This window comes from Astyanax mexicanus, chromosome 24 (genome assembly GCF_023375975.1).
Source record: "Astyanax mexicanus isolate ESR-SI-001 chromosome 24, AstMex3_surface, whole genome shotgun sequence".
Taxonomy (NCBI): Eukaryota; Metazoa; Chordata; class Actinopteri; order Characiformes; family Acestrorhamphidae; genus Astyanax; species Astyanax mexicanus.
In genome coordinates, this window is record NC_064431.1 from 29,525,931 (window position 1) to 29,545,028 (window position 19,098).

Here is a 19,098-nt window from a genome sequence, read left to right on the forward strand (position 1 = left end):
TTACAATTTTTCAGTACTTTTTCCAACTCTGGTTATAACTGATTATTAATGATTTTTAAGGCATTTACAACCTAGATAGTAACCATTAATAAACTAATTGTAAACCATTTATAAACCCTTTATAAAGGTAGTCTTAATTTAAAGTGGTACCGATTTGTCTTTAAAGTGCCTGGTACCATGGAACAACTTCTGAAGTCTTGAGGTGTCGATATCTCAACAAAACCTATCTGTTTTATCAGGATAAGTGGGGCCAACACAGTATTAGGCAGGTGGTTTTATTGTTATGGCTGATTGGTGGAAATTTCAGATTCAGATTCTACAGGAAACCCTGTTTTTAGCACTGGAGTCTGACCTTCACAGGTAAGCCCTCGTTAGGGATGGTGAGGTTTTTGGGTATTCTGCAGGTGATCTCGTTATCCAGAACCTTCGCACCACAGTCCACTCCTCCCACTGTCATAGTGATCTTCATGCAGGAATTGACCAGGTTCAGCTTCTGGTGCTGATCATGCAAATAAAATAATAAAACAATTGATTATACAACATTTTAACAGGTAACTCAACTTAGATATGTCAAAAATCATTTTTTTTTTTCAAATAGGTCTTGCTAATGTCACTATCCTGAATATGGAGGGTTGTGGTGTTGATGGGATTTGAACCTATGCTTGCTCTTCAAGCAGACAGTTAGACAGTTGTGCCACCCAATAGCCATTAAAGCACAAGCATTTCTGTGTTCAATAGTGTAATTTTTCAGGCTTTGGGTGGCCCTACAGTCTAACTGCTGATCAAGATCAAGGTCAAGAGATCATGAGTTCAAATCCCAAAAGGAGTTTAAACCTTTACTGTCAAAAGCTTCCTAGTCTGGGAATGTCATGTTTCATGTGTTAATAGGGAACATGTTGAGGGGTCGTGGATAAAAAAAAATAATTAAATCGAGTGAACGATACAGCAGTTCATGCTCTAATTCGAGCGAACGATTTTTATGCGCACTAATAAAAGTGGTGACACCACCACTACGGCAAAATCTGCACACTATATTATCTAACTGTAACACTAGAGCTTCAATAATCAGCATTTTATACATGTAGATAACTGATTATCACCACAGCAGCCCTGTAACCGATCAAGAGCGGAAAATGCTCCTTTCCCTCCAGGCTTCTTTTCTTAGTGCTCATAAAAATCGTTCGCTCGAATTACAGAAAACATGAGCACGAATTAAAGGAATCATGAGCACAAATTAAAGGAATCGTGAGCACGAATAGCGAATAGTTCAATTAAATTACAGAAAACATTAGCATGAATTAAAGAAATTGTGATCACGAATTAAAGAAATTGTGATCACGAATTAAAGAAATTGTGAGCTAGAATTGCAAATAGTTCACTCAAAATACAGAAAACATTGCACAAATTAAATATATCGTGAGCACGAATTACAAATTGTTCACTTGAATGACAGAAAATTTGAGAACGAATTAAAGAAAACTAACTGCTACATTGTTGTCTTGATTTATTTATTTTTATCCATGGCCTCTCCCAGGCTCAACTCAATATGTAAGCCCAAACTGATTTGCGGACGTAACAATCTGAATATTGAATACTAAAAAATCATTCTGTTATTAAAAGTAAAAACAGGGTCAATAGTGAGTACAGCAGTGAAAAAAGTGCTCACTCACATGTAAAGACACTTCATCAAAACCCGGGTAGAGCTGAAGGACGTGTCCCTCAGTCTCGAAGGGGATGGGTCTGCCATAGGGATGGTAGGAAAAGTCCTGCTTCCAGAGACCCAGAGCTCCATCCATATCGAAGGACAGCTCTCCCTCCTCCGTCTCGTCTCTGTGGAAGACAGGAGTCGTACACTCCATTCGGGTCGGCTTGGCTTTTCCCAGGCACTCCTGAAGAGGAGAAGAAGAGACAAATGCGTCATGAATTAGACTGAATACATCGAATTACAACAAATTTAAACTTATTTTAAACTTCACAGAACTCATTTTAATAAACAGTATATCCTTGTCATTTTAAGATGATTTTCCAGAGAAAGAAATAGGGAGAAACGGTATTGGGCCTGAAAAAAACTTACTTTAAGTACAGAACCTATTATAAGACATATATTTTTATTCAATGTGTTTTCTTTCTTTTTTATTTTATTTTACATAGAACATTAAATATTAAATAACATATTAAAGCTATATGGAAAAAAACAACACCAAAAAGTATTTAACAAACCAGAATAGACAGAATCTAAAAAATCTCATTCTCAAACCAAGCTGAACTGCTTGAACTTTTTCAGCAGGAGTAAAGGGGTAAAGTTATCCAAAAGCAGTGTGTAAGACTGGTGGAGGAGAACATGATGCCAAGATGCATGAAAAAAACTGTGATTAAAACCAGGGTTATTCCACCAATTATTGATTTCTGAACTCTTAAAACTTTATGAATATGAACTTGTTTTCTTTGCATTATTTGAGTTCTGAAAGCTTTACATATTTTTTGTTATTTCAGCCATTTCTCATTTTCTGCAAATAAATGTAATACAGAAAGAACAGAACTAAACAATCTTACAGTGGAAACAGGCTTCAGGTGGCTCTCCTTAGGCTTGAAATGAATGATGGTTTTGAAGACCGAGTCCAGGTTCTTCCCTTCAATAGTGATAATCGACCCACTGCAGATCAGAGAGAGAAAAGAAGTGTGGAGCTATTTTAAGTTTGTTAATGGTGTAAAAAATAGGGATTTCTTTGCATATGTAACTCTATGCCCCTATCACTAGCATTGTAAGCCTGTTGAGATTTCATGTTACAGTCCCTTTAAAGTAACGCTCTTAAAGTAAAACGTGCATGTCGAAGCTGCAGTCGGGCAGGACAGAGAGGATTTCAGGAGTCTGCTTGTAGCGGAAGACTCTGGTGGTGACGACGCGGGACTTATCGATATAGACCTGCAGCACCACGTCCTTCACCTCAGTGACCGGCTGAGACAAACAGACGATGGACGATACGTTCCCTTCTATTACAGACACACTGCAATGAAAAGAACAGAAAAATGAGAACAACTGTCACGTTTAGTGATACCAAACATTAAAAAACTCAATACCTTAACCATCAACCTGTTAACTAAGGAAGTGCTTAATTAAGCAATAATACACTCGAGGTTTCAGGCTATAAGGTGTAATATTGGCACTGCTGTGCTGTTATAGCACGTACACGAACCTCGAGTGTATTATTGTGATTATACCAAAGTTCCATTATTATTATTATTGCTGTTTATTAAAAGAATGAGTTAAAAAGGATAAGAAAATAAGATCTGTTTGGTTATAAACACTTTGCGAGTTAAAATAGTTCCATTACTGCTCTGTTTGTTGCTGCACTGTTGATGTTTGGCTTGTAAGCGCTGCATCATTGCTAGGTTACCTGTATGTGGCAGAGTAATACATGGAGAGGTTCAAGTACAGTGCATTACCGGCTGAAAACGGTACTCATACAACAACTCTCAGCCAATCACATTGCAGGTTCAGAACTAACTGTGGTATAATACCTAATTAATTTATGTAATTGCTGTTATAAATAAATAAAGGCAAAACTACAGAAGTTATTTTAAATGTAATGTTGAACATTGTTTCAATACATTATGAAATCTCAAATTTGACCAAGATTTAATTATTTTCCTTAAATGATACTAAAATATAATTTTTTTTTTAAATAATTTAATTTATATTTTTTTCTCATTTTCTTCTCAATTTACAAAGCCAATTACTCAACCCACTCATTCGGCCTCCCCCTATCACTAGTGATGCCCCAACACCAGGAGGGTGAAGACTAGCCTAGACTCCGCCTCTTTTCTCAACTTTGCAGAGTAGCATCACAGCGATAACACTCGTAGGAAAGTGCAGCAACTGGGTTCTGATACATCAGCTCACAGACGCAGCCATGTACTGATCAACATCACCCTTTGGAGTGATGAAAGAGGAAAAAGAGCGCCATCTACTGTACCCACCCAGAGAGAGCAAGACCAATTCTCAGTGCTCTCTCAGGGCTCTGGCAGCTGATGGCAAGCTGCATAAACAGGATTCGAGCCAGCGATCTCCTGGTCATAGTGGCAGCTCTTTAAAAATCTGGACCACTCAGAGACCCCCCAAAATATACAATGTTTTTGACTAAAATAAAATTTAATAAAGTATTATGTTCTCATAAACCAGCACACACACACAAACACACACCTTTGTATAGGACAGCTCTCGCCATCCAGAGTGACCTTGCGGTTCTTGCCTGAGTGCAGGTAGGGTCCAGTGATGGTAATCAGCGTTCCTCCGTTCACCGGCCCGTAATCCGGCTGAACCTCACTGATGTTTGGCAGCTAAAATGTTCACATTTGTTAAATTTAATGGAGATTATTACATACATGTAATATTTACTAAGTAATAAGTCTTAATAAGTCAGAACAAAGAGGCAGGAACATGTATCTCCATGAGAGATGTAATATAGTTAATCTCAAACAAAAGAAAAACTGTACCTAAATAGAAACCTTGGATCACTTTCTTTTCGATTGTTATAGATCAAAGGAAGTGTGTAATAAATTACATGAAATACACGATACAGTAGAAATCACTGTATCTCAAAGTGAAAATTTTGGTTGATTATTTGCATTGCAAAATATAAACTAAGGAAAACGAGATGCAAAATTGTTATGCACAATCACAATATTACAAGTAAAAGTATTTTTAAACAGGTCATAACAGAACTCAAAAGGAAAAGAACTATGTACATTTTTCAGCATTGTTCTTTTTTTTACATTTTGATGTTTTGTAAATAATTTTGCAATATGTTGTGCAACTGGATATTGTATTTTATTGTATCTATTTAAATGTAATGTAAGATTTACTGAAACAATCAGTAAAGTATAAATAAAAGCTGTTTGTGGGCTGTTTTCTCTCCACTTCAGCAAAAGATGCTCCACATATGAGCTGCTAACAAACGCATCCATTTCACCTTTATAAAGCTACGAGTCTCTCGTCTCTCTAATATGATTTTTATTTTTTTTTGTGGGTGAAGAAGGAGACGTTTATAACAGGTATCAAAAAATCAGATTTGAGCAACATGGCTTATAATGTGAACGTAGATCATGAGACCTCAAGCCTAACAGAGCGATTACACTGCAAAACAATCTATTGGCAAAAACTAGACCAAATAAATGTAAATTGAGACGTAAATGCACAAATTAAACAAGAAAATCTGCTAATACGTTAAGCAAATTTTTCCTAGTAAGATTTTTTTTTTAATAAGCAATCAGAAAGTCCCAAAATGAGTGCAGTAAAACTCAAATCAAGCAAAAATTCCTTATTTTGTGGCTTAAATTTAAACACAAGAATCAGAATAACTGGTACCACTTTAAAATAAGACTACCTTTATAAAGGGTTTATAAATGGTTTAGTTTATTAATGGTTACTAATTAGGTTGTAAATGCCTTAAAAATCATTAATAATCAGTTATAACACATACGTAGAAATGTACGTAGACCTGTTGTTTGCTGAATAGTGAACCCACAGCCACATAACTGATTATTAATGATTTTTAATGCATTTACAACCTAATTAGTAACCATTAATAAACTAATTGTAAACCATTTATAAACCCTTTATAAAGGTAGTCTTATTTTAAAGTGGTACCGAATAACTTAACTGGTGACTTTTAGTACTTATTTTAAATTCAAGCTACTTACAATAAGGTGAAAATTAAGTAATAAATAAGTAAGACTGAATAAGGTCATTATTCCTAAAATAAGTAAAACAATCTTACACTTACACAATGCTTAGTAAGACAAAACTTCTTGTCAGAGAAAAGAATATGATTTATTGCCTTGAAATTAGATTATTTTACTTGCTAAGATTTTTTTTTTTTTGCAGTGTACAATAAGTAAATAATTACCACAAAGGTGAATCCAGGCATCTCAGCTTTTCCTTCTATAGAGTAAGAACCTTCCACTCGATCCTCGTGAACCTTTGCTGTGATGTTTACCGGCTGAAACAGGGGTTCCGTCACTAGAGAGCGGATCTTACACATCAGCCTGTAGAAAAACATGGAAATACTTTCTATGAATGATGCATTTATTAGACTCGTAACACATTATAATGCGTCCATAAAGCATTAAACCATGGTTATAAATATTTATAAAGATGTATAACACATCTGTTGGTGTTTCTTACAGGGTGCTGTTGCTCTTGAGTGGCTGGACCACGCATGCCGTCTCTCCGAGCTTCACCTCGTGGGTTCGGGTGCTGATGGCCGGTCTCGAAGGGGACTGGAACTCCCACCCGCACAGAGTCAGCTCTGTCTGACCATCGAGGGGCGCTGTTTCAGGGAAGAACTACCCCACAAACCAGGTATATACACACATACACACACAATTAACACCCTTGTTCAAATGCATCACTTTAACACTCACACAGGCTTATATATATATTAAAATCCAATCAGCATTAAATGGCATACATAATATCTTATAATGACCATCATAAACATGTGTAATAACTCATACGTACATATAACAACAAACATTACATGTTATAAAATACTAATATGTGTTTTTAGTTCATGCAATTCAATTTAGTTAAAAATATTTTAAGGCAATATGAACATTCTCTTTATGAAGCCACTTGTATTTTAGAACATGTTATGTAGGTTACGTCACTATAAGTTATAAGTACTAAAGAGTTATTATACAAGCTTATGACAGTCATTATAAGGTATTATGTGTGATATATAGTACATTATATTTTAGAACATGTTATGTATTGTAGAACATGTAATGTATTTTAGAACGTTATTTATTTTAGAACATGTTATGTACGAACTTGTAAGTACTAAAGAGTGATCATGCAGGCTTACGACAGTCAATAGAAGGTATTAAGTGTGCTATATAATATAATATAAATATAAAATATAAACACACATTTTAGAATGTTGTTTTTAAAAACATGTTACAAAATATTTTAAAACATGTTATTTATGAAAATGTAATGATATGTGCCATATAGTACATTACACTGTAAACACACATTTAAGAATGTTATGTATTTTAGAACATGTTATGTATGAACATGGTATGTATGAACATTGTATTTGTGAGCATGTCATGCGAGTCGCTATAAGTATTAGATTATATTAGTTATTATCCTTATAAAATGTATTTTAAAACATGTTATGTATTTTAGAACATTATGTTATGTATGTGCTCATACAGTAAGTACTAATGAGTTACTATACAAGCTTATGAAAACTTTATAAAGTATTATGTATTTTATTTAACATGTTATGTATTTTAAAATATGTTATGTATGTTAGAACACGTTATGTATGTTGCTATAAGTACTAAAGAGTTATTATGCGAGCTTACGACAGTCATTATAAGGTATTATTTATGCCATATACATTACATTATACTGTAAAAGAATCCATAATGCATTCTAAATACAGGATTCATAGGTTCTGTGTGAGCATATATTTTTCATATATATTCTTATGCATGTATTCTGTGTGTTTGTGTGTGTGTGTGTGTGTGTGTGGTCAGGTCAGGTCAGGTTCACCTGTGTGATGACGGGTGGACAGGATTCTTTGGCCCAGTCTGCAGGACACTCCGACTCCCAGCTGCAGTATCCAGAGCACCAGCCACAGGACATGAACGCTGGCGCCGTCAAACACGCGGCACACGTGAGGAAGTGCCGGCACCCGGGACCTCTCTGAGGAACCTTAATCATCTGCCAATCACACGCAAACATGTTCACAAACTCACAGTGATCACTACAGGTCAAACAGTGATTCAGCAGTGGAGTATTATATTACACACTGTTACCAGAATACAAACTAACAGTTTATCATTTCCATATAATACAAAACACAGCTGTTACATTACATTATAAACACAGCCCAGTCCAGACACTCAAACACTGACGCACGCCTTACACACAGATAACAGTGACTCACGAGGAAACTACATAATCGTGTCTATCAGTAGTTATTAAACAGACTGACCCAGTCTGAGGTGAGTGTGTGATAACTCATAACTTCCATTAACTATTGAAAAAATAAGAGACCTCTTAAAAATGATGACTTTCTGTAATTTTACCAAATTGAAAACCTCTGGAATATAATCAAGAGGAAGATGGATGATCACAAGCCATCAAACCAAACTGAACTGCTTGAATTTTTGCACCAGGAGTAAAGCAGTATAAAGTTATCCAAAAGCAGTGTGTAAGACTGGTGGAGGAGAACATGATGCCAAGATGCATGAAAACCGTGATTAAAAACCAGGGTTATTCCACCAAATATTGATTTCTGAACTCTTAAATCTTTATGAATATGAACTTGTTTTCTTTGCATTATTTGAGGTCTGAAAGCTCTGCATATTTTTTGTTATTTCAGCCATTTCTCACTTTTTTTGCAAATATATGTTCTAAATGACAATATTTCTATTTGGAATTTGGGAGAAATGTTGTCTGTAGTTTATTGAATAAAACAACAATGTTCATTAGCTTAAAAAAAGGTTAACCTCTGTATATGTTTGAGGTATTATCTTGTGAGAGAGCTCATTAATTATATTGTAATGAATTTAAGAGAGGCCTGGTCGTCTGTAGCAGATGTTTGGGATATTCCACTACCAAAGTTCTGTGCACATTTAATTTATCTCACTCCACAGTGTCACATGTGCACTGTAACTACATCATAGAAGGCATTATCACCCACAGTGGACAGTGCAGTGGGTGGTAATGAATGTGACTTGTGGCTTCTGGCTGGAATTGTCAATGCAAAATGACAAGCAACTCAAAACAAAAAATTCTCACCCATACATCCATGGTGTGTCAGTGTATAGTGTACAGTATGTCCATAATGATAAATATAATAAATACCTTGTCCCCCACAACAAAGAGGAGGTGGTCTGGGGGGAGTACGGCAGCAGTGGCAGAAACCCTCTGGTTCTCCACTAGAGAGTAGTTAGCAAAGATGACAGGACTGGACCTCCGCAGGACGAGCTTTAGGACCATCAGAGAGGACGATGTTACATGAAGCACACACAGAAACAATTAATTAAACTGTAACTTTAAAATTTTAAAATTTCTAGTTGTGGTCTGTAGTATGTATGAATGAATGCCATGTCAGAAAAAAAGGGTCCCGGTGATCCCGTATAACACTGCTTTAGTCCAGAGGAGGAGTGAACGGGGAGACATGATAGGATTTCGTCTCTTGCATATGAATATTCATACATGCAAACATATCACCTCTGATTGGCTAACAACACTGCGACACCAGGAGGGACAGACAACAGTTAGAAACGTTTTAAAATAAAGACATTTTTACACTAATAACACTAATCTTTGCAATGTCATATGTTACTTTACAACATGTGTAATAATGCCCTGCTAAGTGCATTTCAGCCACTGACTTAGTCTTTGTAAAATGGAAAAAAACTATAGTTACTCACACACAGAGGTGGGTAGTCCAGGTCCAGAAAGTAAAAATCCACCTCGGAGTGCATTTTTACATATAACTAACTTATGTAAACAGAACTGTTTTAAAAATACACCTACCTATCTCAATTGTCCTTGGCTGCTGGTGTTCCACCATAGAATAATTCTTACCATTTGTTCCTTAGCTCTGAATTACTGGGTAAAGCATATAACACTGATGTGTTATTCGCACAAATAACACAGGAATTAACTGCCATGCTGTTCCTAATGCTGTTATTTAGCTCCTATCTGACAAGACCGCGTCACTGCCCGGCTTTAGTTCTGCCTGTGGGCAGTCGCGAGCCGAGGTGGGCGGGGCCATGAATACTAATATATTAATTCACGGGTTGATGTAGACACGGTGCTTTTCCTGATCGACTCATTTTTCTGAATATTTTCTTTTACAAGCTACTACAGACAATGGAGGTTGAGGAAGAGTTTTATGTGCAGCATCAAAAACAACTCAGAGAGACCTATTCTATTTCACAAAGAACAAAAACAAAGTGGATTTTACAAAGTGGGACTAAAATGAATTTTAAAGTAGTCTTGTTAGTGCTGGCCAATTGCAGTAGGATGGTCAGCGATGCTTGGTCCTTTTCCATCATAAAATGGTCAGTATTAGTATTAGCAGTATTCAAATATTGGCAATATCAGCCAATGCTGATATAATTACAATATCATCGTGCATCCCTATATTATATTTAAAAAAAAAAAGATTGTAAAGTGCTCCAGTTCATACGGACATACCTGTAGCAGTCTCCCCTCCGCAGTGCCTATATGAGCCAGTGTCTTGTTCTCCAGCCTGGTGACCAGCAGGGAGGTCAGCAGCGTGTCCCTCATCTGCCTGTTGAAGAGATCTACTCTGTAGTACGGCTGGGCCACCAGTGTGGGCTGGTCTCTGCAGCTGGCATTGTGCTCCATGCTCTGCTAACGCACATATATTAATTAATGCATTTATACATTACATTATTATATTGAAGCTTTCAATGTTTTTCCCCATTTTCTCCCATTTTCTCCCCATTCTCTCTCCCCTAACGGTCGGAGAAAAGCGCAGCGACTCGGCTCTGATACAGCAGCTCACAGATGCAGCCTTGTGCTGATCCACATCACCCTAGGAGTGATGAGGGGAAAGAGAAGAGCGCCATCTACTGTACCCACCCAGAGAGAGCAAGGTCAGCTGTGCTCTCTCAGGGCGCTGGTAGCTGAAGGCTGAAGGAACCAGCAATCCCCTGATCATAGTGAAGCTTTAGATTTATTATTTTAAATCCATGTGCATTTGTGTGTTCCAGGGTGCATATACAGGCCACTGGTAAAAAGAACAGTAGTTTATCTCACCATAGTCAGAGTTTGATCATTCAGAAGAGCTCATGCCAGCTGAAGAACTGCACTGTCATTTTTCTCAGTGGAAAATTACAGCAATCTCATCCTGTGTATTGCCAAATACTTTTAAAGAGATGTATCCGTTGGCAGTATGCTGTGATTTCAAGTCTGATCACGAACAAACATCCAGTGGGTTTTTTCCATAATCAGGTCATATAACCAGAAGAAATCCAGGATGGTCCAATCATGCTCTTTACCTATTTAAAACAAGCCTGGTTCTTTATTAGAGGTGGAAATCCCATGACATGTCACGATACAATATATATCACAATACATTTCCCACAATAATGATGATACCACGATACTGTGGTTCTGTGGTAGCACAGTACAATTATCTACAACACTTCACAGCATCTGTGTTACTGAAGAGGATGCAATACTCCTAAATAATAAAATACCAGAATTTATGGATTTATTGGTGTCAGTTTCAAAGAATTTCACTGCAGGTTAACCCTATTCATTTGATTAGCGTCACAATGTGGAGTAATAAACCAGTAACTTTAGGAAGTCTAAAGTCTGGACCACTCAGAGCCACAAAACGAGTGGGACAACAAATAAATGAGTGCAGTTCAAAAACGACAGTGAATTTGTGTATCAGCTGAGCAGAGGTAAAGTAAATAGGTGGAAAAACAAAGAAAAAGAATCAGATTTAATTGGAACTTATGCAAAAAAAAAACTGCATCAGATCAAAAGGCTGTATACAAGCCACAATCACACAAACCAGACCAAATCATCTGGAGTAGAAAACTGTGGGATGAATCAAGAAGCAAGAATCTGGCAGAAAACAATAATAAAAAATACTTATATAAAGAAGAATGTAAACTAGATACCAACACAATTTTGTATTTAAAAAAATATATATAGGAGCTGGCACTACAAGCTGTATCTTCTGTTTTTAATGTAGAAATATTTCCCCAAAACAACTGAATGGACTGTAAAAAAACATTTCTTTCTAGTGGTTTCCTGTCTGAGAAACCTCCTTTTCTCCATGTCTCTCAACCTTGTGGTAAATTGTGGTTCATCTAAAAAGCAGTCTACTCCCTTCGTACTCTCAAGCCTCCCAAATCCTACAAAACTTTTCAAAAGGTTTCATAACAGACCAGCCAAAACCACAGAAAATCCTTTCTCTGAAAACCAAAGACGTCCAAAAACATTCTTCTCTTTTTCTGAAAGCGTGTAATTTTTCTGAAAATGACAACAGTCACAGTGATATTCCACTCAGTAATCCAGTAAGTATATGATTAATGCTGTGCACTGACCTCATGTGGGCAGCTTTCGCACGGCTGGAAGTGGCACAGGCCTCTGGAGAGCTGCTCTGGTCCAGACATGCAGCAATCATCCACACCTTCGTCTATGAAGGAGTTCACAGAGTCCATGGGAAAGGCACAGAGGGCAGAGTCGTGCTCCGGAACCCCCGAATCGTCCGTCACGGCAAAAACGCCGTACAGGATGTCGTCTTCTTCCTCAGCCCCCAGTTCGTCGGCCAGGTCTCGGCCGGCTTTGCCGAAATGAGCTGCCTGGACCACGTTGTAGACGATGTCCTTAAAGGCTTCACTGGTGTTTCTCCTCCGTCTCCGCTTGGGCTCGAAACGGCACTCCAGCACAACTTCTCTGTACCTTGGGCGATATAATAAGATGCACTGCATTTATTATCTCTTTGACCAATCATAGAGACACTGTATAGAACAGCCAGGGTTAAATTTACACTAAGTCTGTTTTTAAGAGATTGTTTAAATGCAAGATAGAGGATGTGATTTTTTTTCTTTCTTTTTCTCTTTTCTTTAAGTTCTGTTCTTTATGTGTGTATATGTTTTGGCAAAAACCGAAATAACTTGAAGTTTATACAGTACCACTTTAAAACAAGACTACCTTTATAAAGGTTTACTTTATATTACTTTAGGGTAAACTTTACTAATAGTTATTAATTAGGTTGCATACTTAAAAACTAGGGGTGTCACGATTTCGATCGAAATCGATCGAAATTATGTCATGGTCTCGAGCTTTGAAGTCAAAAAGATGATCTACGATCCCTCCCTCTGAGCTACGCAATAACGCGCGCTACGCAAATGGTGCAGTACACTGTAGCCGACGGCGCGGACATTGTGACTGCTGAAAGAGCAGCTCTTTCTCCAGAGAATGTGGACATTCTCATCTTCTTAAAAGAACTTAAAAATATAGAAATAACAGTTGTTTTGTCTAGACTCAAATATGTTAATAGTTTTGGTACCTTAAGGAGCATCTTTCTCTCAGATAAAGTTAATAATATATCTTTATTAAAGAAAAAAACTTCTCATTCTCAGGGACCGAAAAAGTCTTAAAGTCTTATTTTTCATGTTTAACTGTTATAGTAGGATAGAGTTCAGTTTGTTAAGGCTCTAATTGTTCTATTATTTTGTACATGACTGTTCCTGTATTTTTTTATTATTTATTTTGTTATGTTGCACATTGCTGTTTTAATAGTGCACACTGCTGCTACCCAAAAAAGCTACTAGATGGCATTACATATATACCTTATTTAAATTATTTAAATCTGACCATTAGTGCCTAATGTGGTGTATTACAGATCACTTGTATCACTTTGCATCACGATATATCAAGCCCACCTTTTAAAATAAGTATTGTAAATTTGATGAATCAAACCAATGACTGACCATAGACTAATCTAAAAGTGGCATAGGCCTCTCTGCTGTAAAAAAAAAAAAAAAAGAAAATTGAGAATCGAATCGTGACCCTAAAATCGGAAATAAAATCGAATCAAGGATTTAGAATATCGTGACACCCCTATTAAAAACCCTTTATTAGGCAGTTAATAATTATACAACAACACATAAATAGAAATGGCAACAGTGAGTTGAAAATTTGTAAAATATTAATTCCACACATTAATTTATACTGTCAAACCTCAGCTCTTTCTAGATACTGATCTTACGTTGAGTTTTCCATCAATCAGCATTAAACCTGTCATATTATTATAATTTACGTGTAAGTATGTTAAACTATTTACTATTAATGAAATATCAATTACGTTGAATTAAATTACTAGGCAAACAATCACTGTTGCCTTTTTTACAACTATTTTGTTGTAACTGCTTATTAATCGATTTTTTAAGGCATTTACAACATAATCAATAATAATAAATAATCTAATTTATAAACCATTTATAAACCCTTTATAAGGGTAGCCTTATTTTGAAGTGGTACTGCGCAGTCCGTTATTAGAAATGGCAGTTCAGGGGAACTGTGGAGGTCAAGAAAAACAAGAAATTTTTTTTACAGAATTAGAGCCCTATCTCATAGCCTGAGCAAGGCGTGTTGCGATGTTCATGGCTGCCTTACAACCCAACAACTGTCTATTTTCACGCCTTCTTTCTGCTTCATTTAAATAGCAATGATGCTTGTAAGTACGACGATGGATCTGGTGGTTCAAGTCAAGGTCAAATTTTGGCAGAAATGGTTGCCATTTTTTTTACCAATTAATAAATTACTTAGCATAAATGTATGTTTTGTGCTGCTTTTCAAACAAAAAGCAATAACAGAACTACAATTGAAATACTTACTTTAATATTGACAGATGTTTATAAAAAATGTACATTTTTAATATCCCAGCCATGCTTTTCAAGGAAATTAAAGTCATGCACAGTAAGTTTTTTTTTTTTTTTTCCCAGATTAGCAATTGTGTTCACAGAAAACTATCAAACTACCAAAGTGTTTCAAAAACGCTAGCTCAGAATTTCGCAGTCCTTGTCTTGGAAACACACTGTGCTTTTGTAAAATGTTTGTATTCAATCAGATTAGCTGGATCAGGTGTGCAGATGTGCAGGGCAGTGTTTCAGAACCAAAGTTGGGAAAAAACTAGCTAACCTAGCTAACTTCAGGCAGAGAAAACAGATTACATTAGTTTTACTATTTTTTTACACTCAAATAGCAGGTATAGCGAAGTTATGTGCACAAACGAGTCAATTGGTCATCCATACCTCCGAGTTTCCCACTCGTGTCGAGGAAGTCGGCCCAGCCTTGTCTGGTATGGAGACGAATCCTGGTCAGCCTTCTCTCTCTGGACCGACAGGAAGTAGACGAAGTCGGCCGTGAAGAAAGTGTAGACGTAATCAATTCTGTACACCCGTCTGAGCTTAGGCAGCACAGTTAGACCCTGGAAGTCTGTGTGGAAGCCGTCCTCGGTTGCCAAAGGCCGGCGAACCGACACGGACTTGCGGCTGTAGCGCTGCGTCACGCTGTCGTTGACTGTGGCAGCGACGTAAAAGTACACGTGGTGGCCTTCCTCCACCATGCTGACCTTGGTGCCCAAAGGACTCGCGATGCAGTCCGGACAGAAGGCCGGGGAATTGAACTTCTTCCGGAACAGGCATTTGGAGGGTCTGGGGGGTTGACCATTCTCGTGGAGTTGGTGAAAGTAGCACACGCCATACTGAGAGCTTCCACAGGAGTAAAGGTACATGAGGTATGTGTCTAACAGCAACACTTCGCTGTCCGTGTCTTCGGGAAACGGATCTTCCTCGATGTCGCAGAGATTGCACACCTTGCACTCAGGACTCCCTACAGGTCCAGTGTGCAACTCCCACACTTTACCCAGAGTGAAGTTCACCGCCTCAATGAGGTTCTGAGACGCGACATAGATTTCATGGTACACAGGGTTGATTACGATGTTCTGGATGGGATTCCTGGTCAAAAGGATTGGCAGGGGGTAAGGGACGGAGAAGTTAACCGCAGCAAGAGTGGTGGAAGGACAAGTGTCTGAAGCGACCGTCGCTATAGCCTGGATCCAAATGCATGTTACTAGAGGAGAGGTCCACTGGACCATGTCGAACCACAGGGGGAAGCACCACTTCTCTTAGGGTTACCTCGAGCACAGCACTTTTATTTGAGACATCCTGAGGACCAGCAAGGAATCTCTGGAAAGACAAGAAGAAAAGTAGTCAGAGAAACACAAATACTGTTCAATCAAAGATACAGTATTGACTATAATATTAAGCTGGTGGGACTGGACTGATGAATCCAGGCTTATTTTTTAAGTCACCGTGTCACCCAATAGAAGAAGTAAAAGAAGCAGTGTAATGCCAAATCTGAGTCGGCAGTGATTACTGTATCTACTGTAACTTTAGATTATCCCAATCTGAGGGCATTCTGTTGCATGTACTCAGTTCTTGTGCATGCACTCACAGGGAGACAGATTCCAGCAGCGAGGCAGAATTTGGCACAACACTGGGAAAGGCAACTTCCTAAACTGACAACATGCTCATGTTCGAGTACTGGGAGACACAGCCTGCATAATTAATGATGACCAAACGTTCTAAAGTTCTTAAGTGCACTCAAACCATGTTTTGGGCTGTGGTCACAGCTGGTTAGAAATGAATCTCTGGTGGAAATGCAGATTTTATTGGTGCACAGTCACTGAAAACAGGATGTGAATCTAATCCTGCATCAACGCTTTCTCTGACCTTCAGCAAACACACAGCCGTGACTCATAAGAAATGAATTACTGAGGTCTTTTATTTACGTTTACAGCACTTAACATCCTGAAATGACCTGATCTTTTCTGGCAGAACAGCAGCATTAAAAAGCTGCCTGTTTTAGTCCAAATGAGTGAGAGGGGCCAGTTTTTGTACCTAGAGACAAATATAGAAATCCGTTTATAGTAAACAGCTTTATTGGGGATCAAAAAAAAACCTACAACTTATTTTTTATTGTTAATTTATGCTCTCTTTACACCTTAAAGCTTTTTACAAGGTGGGTGGATCTCATGAAGTGGCACTCGAGTACAAATTACAAGCTGTGTAGGTATTTCCAGTAAAGTGGACTGTGAACATATACACAGAAAAAAAGGGTACCACTTTAAAATAAGGCTCTTTTATAGCCTTAGTTTATTAATGGTTAATAATAAGGTTGCAAACACTTTATAAACCATTTAAAAGTGTCATACTTATTTTTGTGTGTCAGTTATCATTTTCATATCTAATAAAATAATATAGAAACAACAAAAAAATATATAGAAAATATATTATTAACAGATGTTATTATTGGTAGAGCTAGGCAATATATAGATTTTTTTTGTATTTGGATAAATTTTCCTATTGAATCAACAATATGTTTTAATATCAAAGCTGTCCAATGAAAAACAAGTATTTCAATTTTTGTTACTTTTTGTTTATTTAGAATTTGAATAAAACTTACATGTGTGAAAATGTCTTGATGAATGGACCAATAGAATTCTCAGAAATGGACTTCCTTTAAAAGTAACATCGTATCGACCAAAATCAAGGAATATAAACCGTGATAAAACTTTTGCGCTCGTCCACCTTGTTTAAGACAAATGCATGTAAGTATATTTTATACATATATAAGTATAGTTAACATGGAAAAGTACATACTTTTTTGCACTCAAATTAATATGTGCTTAAAAACATACTAAATGTACTATTTTGAAACAACTTATTGCAATTTAAGTATATTTCAATTATAATAAAGCTATATTTAAATACATAAAGTTATGAAAGCATTATGTTGTGCTTTTGAGTGCTTTTTTTGTATATCTTCTGTAAACTTAAGTAAATTTAGGTATGTATTTTTTTTCCATAATTTTTAATATACTGTACTACTGTGCATATTGAGGCACATATTGTGTACACCTTAATGACACTGGAAATATTTTTTTTCTATCAACACAATGTATAATTTTAAGCATATTACCTAAAATACATTTTATGGAAACACAGAGAAATTATATTTAATGTGTTTGTTATTGAGTGTATTAAATAGAAAATGCACTTTTAGTATTCTTTACCTAATTTAAACATACTTTTAATGCCCTTAAGTATCATTTCTTTTTACAAGGGCAGCCTAACTTAAATCAGTCCAACTAATGTCTGAACTGAACCCAAACGTTGAACAGGACTTTTCAAAGGTGCTTATTTAAAAACACAGGATCCAACACACACCATGCATGTAGCTGATTAACCCGTGGAGGCAGAGGGCCTCCCTGCTTTGCATTCTACTCACAAACACTTCGTGCCAAACAAGTAAACCTGACGCAGATTGAACTACGACCTCTGGAGTAAATGGAGTGCTCACTCCTGGTCACCTAAATAAACATCCCTGCATTTTAGAGTTCAGATAAATCTGTTTAAATCTATTCTAATAAACTTCTATTAAAATGCTGAACTGTTGGGCTTGAGTTTAAAACACAGAACAAAATAAAGGAAACTAAAGCAGTGTAATTGAGTTATTCCAGCCTCGGCTGTTTCAGACCAGCATTACAGCAGTTTTAGCTAATGGCTTGTGAAACATGACTCAACATACTAATGGTGCTTTTTGAGCAGTTTTGTGCTCTAAGCTACAATCAATCCAAGCATTTCAAACGAGTTTCCACTGATTTGTTAAGAAGAACAGTGTGAGTGATGTTAGGGTTGTGTTTGTTAACTTCTCCAGTGTTACAGGTTTAAAATACAGCCAGGACAGATCGTGCTGTACTTGTTTTTAGTTCTTGGTGGTGTTGTAGTCAAGACCGCTAGAGCCGAGTCCGAGTCAAGACCAAGACCGGAAAAAACTGAGACCGAGATTTAATAATAAAAATATTAAAGTATCTTCTCTATTTATCATGCTTAATCTGTGTCTCTTATACAACTTAATCAGAAGTCACCACAATCAAAAAGTCAACTGAATCAAATTCTATTCATTTTTATCAAAAAATGTAAAAAAAACAATCACAATTTGCCATCAAACAGCTCATCTCTAAGGATGGTTAGCTTGATGCTAAGGTCGCTCAGGTTAGCTAGCTTGTCGCTAAGGTTAGCTAGCTCATCTCTAGTTTTAGTTCTCTCCCAGTAACATTAGTGTGTTAGCTAGCTTGTTGCTAAGGTTAGCTAGCTCATCTCTAGTTTTAGTTCTCTCCCCAGTAACATTAGTGTGTTAGCTAGCTTGTTGCTAATGTTAGCTAGCTTGTTGCTAGCTTTAGTTCTCTTCTCAGTAACATTAGTGTGTTAGCTAGCTTGTTGCTAAGTTGAGTTAGCTTGTCGCTAAGGTTACCTTGCTTATCACTAGCTTTAGTTCTCTCCCCAAACATTAGTATTTTAGCTAGCTCATCACTAAGATTAGCTAGCTTGTCCCTAAGCTTAGCTGGCTCATCGCTAGCTTTAGTTCTATCCCTGGTAACATTAGTATTTTAGCTAGCTTGTTGCTAAGCTTAGCTAGCTCATTAATAGTTTTAGTTCTATCCCTGGTGA

General features: G+C 36.9%; 1 protein-coding gene across 2 annotated transcripts in view; it reads right to left on the reverse strand.

Moving 5' to 3' along the window:
• The window catches only part of mst1rb (macrophage stimulating 1 receptor b), a 35,725-nt gene that overhangs the window by 14,554 nt on the left and 2,073 nt on the right, over positions 1–19,098 (reverse strand). Inside the window, exons 2-13 of one of the 2 annotated variants that reach the window (XM_022682592.2) lie at positions 14,836–15,771; positions 12,121–12,478; positions 10,229–10,405; positions 8,885–9,007; positions 7,565–7,735; positions 6,185–6,345; positions 5,907–6,045; positions 4,202–4,338; positions 2,826–3,005; positions 2,554–2,653; positions 1,671–1,889; positions 353–499 (exon numbers count right to left, since the gene is read on the reverse strand). In XM_022682592.2, the coding sequence (XP_022538313.2) occupies positions 353–499; positions 1,671–1,889; positions 2,554–2,653; positions 2,826–3,005; positions 4,202–4,338; positions 5,907–6,045; positions 6,185–6,345; positions 7,565–7,735; positions 8,885–9,007; positions 10,229–10,405; positions 12,121–12,478; positions 14,836–15,680 (2,757 nt within the window). In that variant the 5' untranslated portion in view covers positions 15,681–15,771. Of the gene's footprint in view, positions 1–352; positions 500–1,670; positions 1,890–2,553; positions 2,654–2,825; positions 3,006–4,201; positions 4,339–5,906; positions 6,046–6,184; positions 6,346–7,564; positions 7,736–8,884; positions 9,008–10,228; positions 10,406–12,120; positions 12,479–14,835; positions 16,846–19,098 lie in introns of those variants that run through there. The other variant, XM_022682593.2, reaches the window with a different exon arrangement.